At 44.6% G+C, this 10,050-nt stretch overlaps 1 protein-coding gene across 1 annotated transcript in view; it reads right to left on the bottom strand.

The window, feature by feature from the left end:
* Window positions 1-10,050, bottom strand: part of RAB30 (RAB30, member RAS oncogene family) — a 39,834-nt gene continuing 29,784 nt past the window's right edge. The window contains exons 2-5 of the mRNA XM_062514153.1: window positions 8,614-8,714; window positions 7,161-7,244; window positions 2,240-2,423; window positions 1-251 (exon numbers count right to left, since the gene is read on the bottom strand). Of these exons, the coding sequence (XP_062370137.1) occupies window positions 1-251; window positions 2,240-2,423; window positions 7,161-7,244; window positions 8,614-8,706 (612 nt within the window). The 5' untranslated portion in view covers window positions 8,707-8,714. The remainder of the gene's footprint in view (window positions 252-2,239; window positions 2,424-7,160; window positions 7,245-8,613; window positions 8,715-10,050) is intronic.

The raw sequence follows: 10,050 nt of genomic DNA, 5'->3' as shown, positions 1-10,050 counted from the left end.
TTAATTAAAATTACAGCAAGTCAAGTAGCTGATACTTTTCCCCTCTCCTGGTAAGGGGGATGAGACATTGTTCACAAGGGTGTTCTGTCGTGCCTCGCTGATCAGCCGGCAGGCCAAGTCCAGGAAGAGTTTTTCCACATTATCCGACTCTTTTGCTGATGTTTCCAGATAGTACATGTCCTGTGCTTCAGAAAATTCTGCAGCTCTTTGCTGGGAGACTTCCCTCTTATCAGCTAAATCAATCTTATTACCTGCATTGATAAAATGTTTTAAAAAATGAGTTAATTTGATTTCAAAACCAGGAGAAACTGAAAGGATAGGTAAGAGTTTGGTTCAATATATGTATGGGCAGTGGTTTGAATATGTAACTCCTAGTGCTTGCTCTCCCCTCCAAATAATGGATTCCCTGAAACACCTAAGTCCATTTAATATCAGCTCATGTAATGAAATATGCCCTGTGAACATCCAAGCCAGTTTGCTTTAATTTAGCACCAGTGTATCTGTCTGCTGCTATCAACCAACATTAAAGGATTTCCATGCTAACATCTACTGAAAATTCTCCTGTGCTTGCTCTGAGGAGCACTTAAAATGTCAATTATAGCTTATGAGACACTAAATGTGATATTCATCATGTTGTTACAAGCTTTTTAAAAAGTCTGGCATGGAAGGAAGGCTCCCTATTTTAATATTCCAGTTCAGGCCTTGGCTGTGGAGGCTGGAAGAGGGATGGGCTTGGGAGGCACTTGCAGAGTGAGCTGGGGCGAGACCAACCCTTTGGTTCAGAGAGATGTGGTCAACAGAGAGTTGATTAAAGCCTCAAACAAATATCTGATATGATTATACACTATTAAGCATCTAATATGATTATACACTATTAAGTATCTAATATGATTACACACTATTGCTGGTCACTTAACTTCAAACGCGATGTTTCTGCCATAAATTAATCTTACAACAAAGGTAACAGACCAGTATCTGTAATAACAGGCTGCTCTGTCCACAGACTCAGCAGGTTCAGGAGGAAACATCCCCTGGCCCCACTCCTATCAGCAATTTTGTGAGTGCTCGTGGAAGGGGAAGGTGGTGTTTTCACCTGCAAGCCTTGTCTCATTGCCTTCCCCTCATCCAATATCTCCTTCTTTCCCAATAAAGCAGTGTCTTGGACCCACTACCTGCACTGAATTTACCCCTTCTAAACAGATTATCACTCAACACAAGTGATTTATGGGTGTCACCATCTTCAAAGGCTGCGTTATGACTAAAATATGATTTATGTTGTGCTGCAGATGCTAGCAATTAACTTAATGTTCACTGAAAAAAAAAAACAATGTACATTTGTTAGTCATTTATTAATTATTTCTGCACCATTTGTACCCAGGCCATACTCATGGAGTATGAATTTCTTGTATAGAAGCTCTGTAAACCCCATAGTTCACTTGAAGTAGCACTGGGGCATGTTACACTCAAAAGATTTTTTTTTTTTTCCTTTAAAATACACTTTTAAACACCTCTTACATTGACCTAGATTTTTTTCATTTAAATAGCAAACTATTAAAGGTGACACTGTAGCATGAAACTTCTTAGCTTTCCCCAAGTTATTTTTCCACTGTTCTTTATATATTCTTGGACCTTTAAAAGCCAAGTCCCAACTATGAGATGCTGAAAGCAGAGCATGGAAAAGCACTGGTAGGCAAAATAACCTTCCCCTTGCTTGTAGCAGACAGATGGCCTGAGGTCTGTTTTGCCTTGAGTTGAAGCTCTGCAGATTAATCTAACATTCAGTTGTTTATTTTTAGTTTCCCTAAAATCCACGCAAGAACATCCCGTTTTCCAGCTCTGCCCCACCTATGAATGCTATGAGCCACACAACCATCACATCCTGATGTGGCTCCCAGATCCTGACCACTTGACACAAGACTGGTTATCCCACACGTATGGAGTACAGCAAACTGCAGACACCACCAGCTCAAGCAGATCCTGACATATTTGTAGAGATCTGAGTTCAGAGTCACAGGGGGAACTTCTCTATTCTTAGCTCAGTGGTAGCTGCACCATCTACACTTCAGACTGGTGGGAAACATCCCCCTCTGCACGCGGTAACCTTGGACCCAAACCAGGACCACACCCCTAGAGGTGGCCGTGGCATCCTGAGCACCACTTGGAGCATCCTGGGGCTATCTGCAGAGGGAATGCTCCAAGCCCTGGACCCCTCAGGCAGTGCTGGGCCATGGTGGCTTACCCACGAGCACAGTGATGACCTTGTTGCTGGCGTACTGCTCTATCTCCCGCAGCCACTCGGGCAGGCAGCGGAAGGACTCCTCGCAGGTGATGTCATAGGTCAGGATCAGCGCGTTGGCGCTGCGGTAGTAGCTCTGCGTGATGGATCGGAACCGCTCCTGCCCTGCCGTGTCCCAGATCTGCAGCTTTGGCCATAGGAAGGCAAGGAAGGGTGGTAAAAGGGGAAAAAAAAAAAAAAAAAGTTTTTTTTTTTATTTGATAGCAGCACCATTTCAACCTAAAAAATCCCCTTCAGGATAAAACCAGTGCTGGGAAAGCACTTTGCTCTTCTCCTTCTGACTTCCCTTCCCCCAGCATTATTTGTTTCTGTTCCTGCACTTGTAGATTGAAATGCAAGGCACAAAGTCAGCTGGCACTGTGGCCGATGGCTCTGGAAGCTGCACGTCTGTTGGCTTCCATGAAGCTTCTAGCATCTCCCTCTGCAGTGGGGAGAAATGCCAGCCTGGAGGGGCTAGAGGGAGAAAGTCATTTCTCCTAGCTCTGAAATCCAACAACAGCAGCTGCCGTTCCCAAGAACGAATAAGGATACCTCTCCTCTAGCTCATGGAGCTGGTTGCAGTTATCCAGGGACAATGCAGTGATGGGTGGAAAGCAAAGGATTGAACAAGGAGCTCGGCAGAAGGCTCATCTAAGGCTTGGAACACATTTCCTCTCTACAGCTTCAGCCATCTCATCCAGCTGCTCACTGTTTGTCTTCCCAACACCTAGAGTTGGCTACAACACAGAATCCTAAAATTGTTTGAGTTGAAAGGGACCATCTAGTTCCAACCCCCTTTCCATGGGCAGGAACACATTCCACCAGACCAGGTTGTTCAAAACCCTATCCAGCCTGGCCTTGAATACTTCCAGGAATGGGGCATCCACAGCTTCTCTGGACAGGCTGTGCCTGTGTCTCACCACCATCAAAGAACTCATGAATGTTTGCCAAACCCTCTGGATCCAAGAAGACAACATTTCCCAGTACAAACTACACTTATACTGGTTTTATGTTTTAACCATCTGATAATTTTTAGTGGGTTATCAAAACCTCAATTCTTCAAAAAAGAAATCTAAGAAAAACATTCATGACTAACATAATTTCAAGATAAAATAATATTTCTCTGCTTCAGCTTTTATTTTTTAAAAGCACGTCTCCCTGGAATTAAATAAGTGGAAGGATGATTTCTAGCCAAAATTCTGTGTACTTTGGGAAGAAAAAGGTAAAGTATTTGAGATTTTTTTCCATATATTCAGCAGCCTGTACAGAGAAAACCTTATTCTTGCCCAGTTCCGAAGTTGAGCTACACCAGCCACTCATCATAAATGTGCTAGTTTGAAACGAAAACTTGCAGTAGCAGCTTTTAGATGTGGGGTATAATTTTGGAAAAAAATACCACAAAAAGTAATTGTGGCTGGCTCACAGCTCCTGGGCACCTTTGTGCTTTAATCTCTTGGCATAGTTGTACTTAAATGGCTGAACCTGGTATCTGTAAAGTGACGCACAAAACCATAAGTGAAATTACTTGCACATGAAAACCAGATAATGACTGAGTCTTGCTTAAAACAAACCGGCCTCCAAACACTAGCAGTTGGAAAGATACAGATAATTCTGTTGTTACTCAGCTGTTTCCCAGGAAAAACATTTAATCACTGTCTACTGGTTAACTCCAGCTAATGTATGTTCTGCCTTTATTGAGAAGACCTCTAAATTGATAAAAACTTGATGTGAATATGTTCTGCCATTGCTTTAATCTAAGAGACGTTGAAAGCAGAAGAGATTGTGCTGGGGAGAGCAGACATGAGTGCTGGGTGCAGAAGGCAGGGAAGAGCCCCCAGTCTTACAGCCACCAATAAATTCTTCCTGCACCCAAAACGCACATTTCACACTTTCCCTCACTGGTCATTTATGTCAAATAATATTTGTGAAATATTTGACAGCAATTATTTTATTTGTACCATTTTTTCTCCCCAGAATAAGCAAGGGACGATGTCTGACTTAGCCTGCAGAAAATCTAGATGTTTATTTTCTTGGTGTCAGCTGATGCTTCCTGCCCTCCCAACATTTGCACACACATTTATCTTTCCACCAAGTCCATATAGCACAGCCCTCTGCTTGCAGCATTGAGGATGCTTAGCTTGGACCAGCATGGTAACTGCTATCTGCTTTGCTTCAATTTGTGGGCTCTCTTGGTATAAGAGAGCACATATTTTTAGAGTTTATTGGAAGAAGCCAGGCAGATCAAATTCCCTTCACAACTGCAGAGTGCTCTCTCAGCTCATTGGGCAGTGAGCTTTGGTAGCTGCTCATATCAGGAAAAGCTTGCACACAGCTTTCATACTAGAGAGTCCTTCTCCAATGACTTTATAATGCTATTTGGAAAGCTGGAAAGTATTTTTCCCCAGAAACCCATAATTTATTTTCAAGTCTGAAAACTCTTTTGGTAAACAGCTCTCCTCCCTCATTCTGGATCCCAGCAGACATGCAGGGGAAGCTGTCCAGCACAGAGGCAAGAGAGTCATGGCTTGGGCACTGCTAAATGAGCTAACAGCCAGAGCAGCTCTGTTCTGACTCATTCCTGCTTCTCCCCTCTCATTAAATGTTTATTCTCACAAGCACTGCTTACTCAAAGAGTTTTGGCTACAAGACTACTGAAAGAAATCTGTTTGCCTTCCAGATTCCAGAAGGCTCATTCCAATGCCCAAATGTATCATACTAAGCTCCCAAGTCTTAGTCACTGAAACTGAGCTCCAGCAACTTCAATTTCCCTCACTGGTGGGGGCAGGAGAGGGACTTTAGAACCCAGCATTGGCCATGTGAAAGATAGCAGAGACACCAGATTGCACTTGCTAAGGCTCTGTGACACAAAATCCTGCCCCAGGGTGATTCAGGGAGGATGCCTGTGCATTCATCAGACATTTGCAGGACAGCAGAGACTTTTCATTTAGCTTGCAGAGCTTCCCTGAACCATCCTTGCCCCAGAGACAACTCATACTGGCACAACTGCTTCCAATATTCTCTTAAGAACTTTGTGCCCTCAGTCCAAATTAGCCATAAGACAGGATTATATCACAGGAGCAACACTTCAAATGCAGAAAAATCCTGAGGTAAGTTCACCAGTGCAAACCCCAGACTTCATATACAAGTGATGTTCTAAAGTCTCCAGCATAATTTGACAGAGAACCAGATGCTTGAAAAGGAGAGCTATCTGAAGTGGATGGGATTCTTGTCCCCCAGGACTGCTTTTCTCCCTCTAATAATTAGAATGGTCTTGAGGCCACTAATTTAAACTCTGTATATAAGAAAGAATAAAATCCAATACAGTCATTACACTGTTTACCAGCTCAGATCTCCTGCATTGCTTCACTGGAGTTGCTTTTGGCTGAAAGAAACATTTCTGCTGTCTGAGGAGCTTGGGACAAGCAGCAAGCATGTCCTGGCCAGCCCCACTAATGAGCATCACAACCAGCAAGCTGAGCACCAGCACCACCGGGGCTACACATGATCCTCACTGCTGCCTTGCCTGCTGCTCTGGCCCATCTGCACAGCCACCTAAGTATAAACCTGGTCTTTATCAGGTAAAGGATTTTCTACTTCTTGTCCTTCACCTGCTCAGCTGGGAAGGTCTCCTGGAGAAGCACCACCACTTCCCATAGATCTGTAAGTTCCTCGTGCAGCACAGTCGCAGCTTGCTGACGTGACCACAGCTCTTAAAATATGTCCTAAACTTAGCAACACAACACCCCATTTTTCTTCTCAAAACCCCTCTGTGGTGCTGTGGTACAGGTTGAAAAAAAAAAACCCAGGCCTGAAAATCTGCCTAAGTCCACCACTTCCATCCTATCACTTACACAAGTTTAAAAAACAGGTCTCAGTGTGACACCCAGCCATTGTCACACTGGTGCCACTCTTGCATTTACTCACTATTGGGTTTGACAAAGAGAGCAAGGGGAAAACTGGTTTTCACTTTGATGCACCTGAATTCATGCTGGCAGAGTAAATCCAGGAGCAGCTCAGGGACCATGGACACCTTGATATAAGAGGCTCAAATAACTACTTTTTTCTCATCTCAGATACCACAGCAGCTCAAGTGAAACCGCTGCTTATGAACAAAGTGGTAGCAGCCAACATTTCTGGGCTCTGGAACCCAACCATGGACCCCATTAAACCATGAGATTGGAGACCAATCTCATGTTTTGTGTATTTTGGCCCTGGCAAAGTAGCTCTCTGCCAAGTGATGCTCAGGCTCAGTTCAGGAGTCAGCTCAGGACAAGGACAGTTTCCCAGAAGTAGGTTCCATCCTATTTCACATGGTGAAAGAGTTAAAAATATGGAGAACTCTGCCCTTTGCAGTTCAACCTGTTGGCTGAAACTCAAGTATTGTGATGAGCTCTGCTTCTCCCAACTCCATAACTTAGCAGTAGTGGAATATGAACTTTCATTGTGCAGAACTGCACAAGTCCAGATGTCTGTTCTCCCTAGTGGCCATCTTGGGAACTTACAGGAGAACACCTTCCTCAAGCACATCCCAGTGGGAATGCAACAAATTTCTGCTTACCAGAAACAGTGAGCAGAGGCTGCACTGAAACGCTTCTTTGGGCTTCCTCAATCTGAGCCAGGCATGAACTCACTGTCTCCTAAGCAAGGACAACAGTTTTGCAAAGTCTCCCTGTCCCACTTTCTCCCTTCCAGTAGGTTCACTGTTACAATCCTCATAGTAATGGTGGAGAGGGGCACATGGATTGTTAGACCTTGCATTGCCCAAGCCATGCCAGACAGCCCTGACCTTCCTTGAGTGTCTACCAGCAGGGGAAGGGCTGCAGCAAGAAACCTCAGCTATGGTCCTGCTACATGGGATTTACACTTTAAATCATCAGGCTCCTACCTTTACTTTTTCACCGTTTATCTCCACAGTTTTAATCATAAAGTCAACCCCAATCGTGGCTCCTTGCCCTGGTGGGAAAAGCCCCTGGAAGAAAACAAAAATTCATTAAATTTGTTTCTGCTACAAGACAAAAGTCTCACTGGGTGTCAATGCCCACCCTTTTCCATCTTCAAAACTATTAATCTGCTGTCCCCTTCCCATGACACTTACTTCCATCACATTTAGAGTGTGACATTTCCCCAGCATGAAGTTACCATAAATTCAATCCTCTTGTGTTTTCCCTGCCTTATACATCCCTAGTTAAGCAGCAAGTCATTGACTTCAGAGGTAGGAACACAGGAAAAGAAAAGGAGGAAAAAAAGAGGGGGAAAGCCCCTCTGTGCAATTGAGAGAAGCAGGGGAAAGGTGAGGCCCTTCATCCTACTTCCAAATGCACTGAAAGATGTGCGAACAACTGTGTAGGATGAGATGCATTTGCAACCTCACGCCTTTCCTTTTCCTTCCACAGCACCCTATGGCACCGATAGGCATTTCTCAACAATGAGGTCACATCTCTGCACAGCATTTAAGGAACGAAGCACAGAGCCAGCCACCACCAGTGCCACAGCAATAGCAAGGGACAGTGCAACACTGGTGGTATTTGATTGCAGCACCATCAGAAAGAAACAGCAGCAAACTAAATGAGAGCTTTTTGATTTCTGGTCTCCCAAGTCCTGTTGATTTGGGGGCACATCCATCCCCTACAGCAGCTGTGCTGCCAAAGAACAAGCAGCAGATGTTGCCAAAGATTTTTGCTGTTAACTTTTTAGGTATGACTAGCTTTATTGCCACTGGCTGGCACATGTTTTTGTAGAGCATCTAAAATCATTATAGCTTCAATACTAAAATTAACAGCGAAGGGGGAAATTGCTGACAATTCCTCATGGAGAGTGCAACTAAAACCCCACAACTTGCACTTTATGATGCATCATGCAAAGTCTTTCCTTGCCCTGGATCACAGAGGCTATTCTGACACAAAAAAACCCCCCACTGGACTGACAGCTCAGGACACAGATTATTTATTTACTAATGACAAATAACAGGGAGCACTTTATGCAGCAAAGTTTGGGGAGCAGACCAGGATGTGCTGGTCTTATAAATAACTAGTCCAGAATACCACCAAACAGGAGGAGTTGTCCTGGTGGCTTTCAGAGGGGACTTTCCACCTTCAGAGGAATGAGGTTTCTCCAACCCAAACTCCAGCAGAGGGCCAGGTGCAGCATTAGATACAGATGTGTTGCTTGTGCCTATATATCACCATATGTGATGTACGCACCAAGGGTGTGAACAGCAAAATGCTCTGGAGCTGTGACGCTGGCAGAGCCCTCAGTGCTCTGCTCCACAGACTCCACACTCCCATATTAGTGCTGTCCCCATCCCAACATTCCACAATCCAAGAGCTGGCCAGCCTTACCTGAGTGAAGCGACGGACTAAGCAGGTCTTCCCCACCCCGGCGTTGCCGATTAAAACAATTTTGAAGAGGAAATCATAATCTTCCATACTCATTTACGCAGCTGCAAGGGAGACAGAGCACAACACTGTGTGAACCAAGTCAGTGGGGAACCAAGTCAGTTATGCCCTTTTATCCCTGCTGAACTTTATTACTCCAAATATTCCGAACAAAGGTCTCTTGGCACACACACTGCTCCTCAGATAAGGGAGAAGAGCACTTTTCACTCTGAGCCGGGGCATCCACGTAGTCGAAGTCAGCTGTGAAACCTCGGCCCCATTTTGGTTCTTGTGCAGTCAGTCTCTGCTGCCCACAAGTTAGCGATGCTGGTTTTCAGCTTTCCAAGCAGTGCTCCACAAACCTGAGACACCAATTCCTAGATGTTCCCAAATGTTTGCTTTGCTTTTAACCACATCTCCAAAGGACAGCATGGACTTTCTCTGAGAGGATAATGTCATTTACTCCTGTTAGGGAAATATCCCAAACCCCACCCTGAGCACACTGGGTGCAAGCAGAGCAGGGCTCGGACACACATGAGGGCAGAACAAGTAGGGGACTTCACTTTAAAACAAGAGCAGCAGTGCTTTCCCTAAAAACAGAAAGGGCTCATATGCTAAAAGTGTAGTGAAAGGTGGGGTAACTGTTTAGCTGAAGTATGAGAGGTTTTTAGAAGAGAAGAAATAATAGATGCTATTAGGAATATTACTGCTCTGACCATTTTCTTTAGCTTTATGAGCAATCTTTAGATTGCTGAAATGGGATATAAACAGAGAGGAGCTTAGGAACAATCCAGCACACTCCATGCCCCAATTCCAAGCTCCTTGGCAGGATGCAGACTGATATTTCAGCAATGTCGCAGGAGATGGGCAGGGTTGCCTACATGGGGGAAGATCCACATGGCCTCCTACTCCATGACCACTCACAGCACTGAGAGCAGCAAACAGACAAATACAGAGTTGAGCTGCTGACAAATGTATTTGCTGCAGCAGAGCAAGTCACAAGAGATGAGCACCCACACCTCCATCCCCAGTGCTCCCAAGGGTGCTACCAACACTGAGCCCAGAAAAAGGGTCTGCAACCTCCTAGGAAAGTGGCAACAGCCAGAAGAGATTCAGCTGGAGATTTTAGGCAGAAAGAAAAACCCCAGAGACAAGAAGCAAAGGACAGTGTCCAAATTCAGCTATATCCAGGAGGATCCAGGTATTACACATGGCATCAAAGACCTGTCCTCAAGATGTCAGAATAGAGACAGATTTACATGCCATCAGTTCAGACACCATGTAAGGCAAAACCAGAACACCAGTACCTATAGATTTGGTTAAGAAAGATAGAGGCAAAGATGGTCAGTGTAGCAGAAGTATGGGGCAGATGGGTGGGGAATGGAGGGGAAAAAAGTATTA

This window comes from Cinclus cinclus, chromosome 2 (assembly GCF_963662255.1).
Source record: "Cinclus cinclus chromosome 2, bCinCin1.1, whole genome shotgun sequence".
Classification (NCBI taxonomy): Eukaryota; Metazoa; Chordata; class Aves; order Passeriformes; family Cinclidae; genus Cinclus; species Cinclus cinclus.
This window is presented reverse-complemented; position numbering and strand designations above follow the sequence as displayed.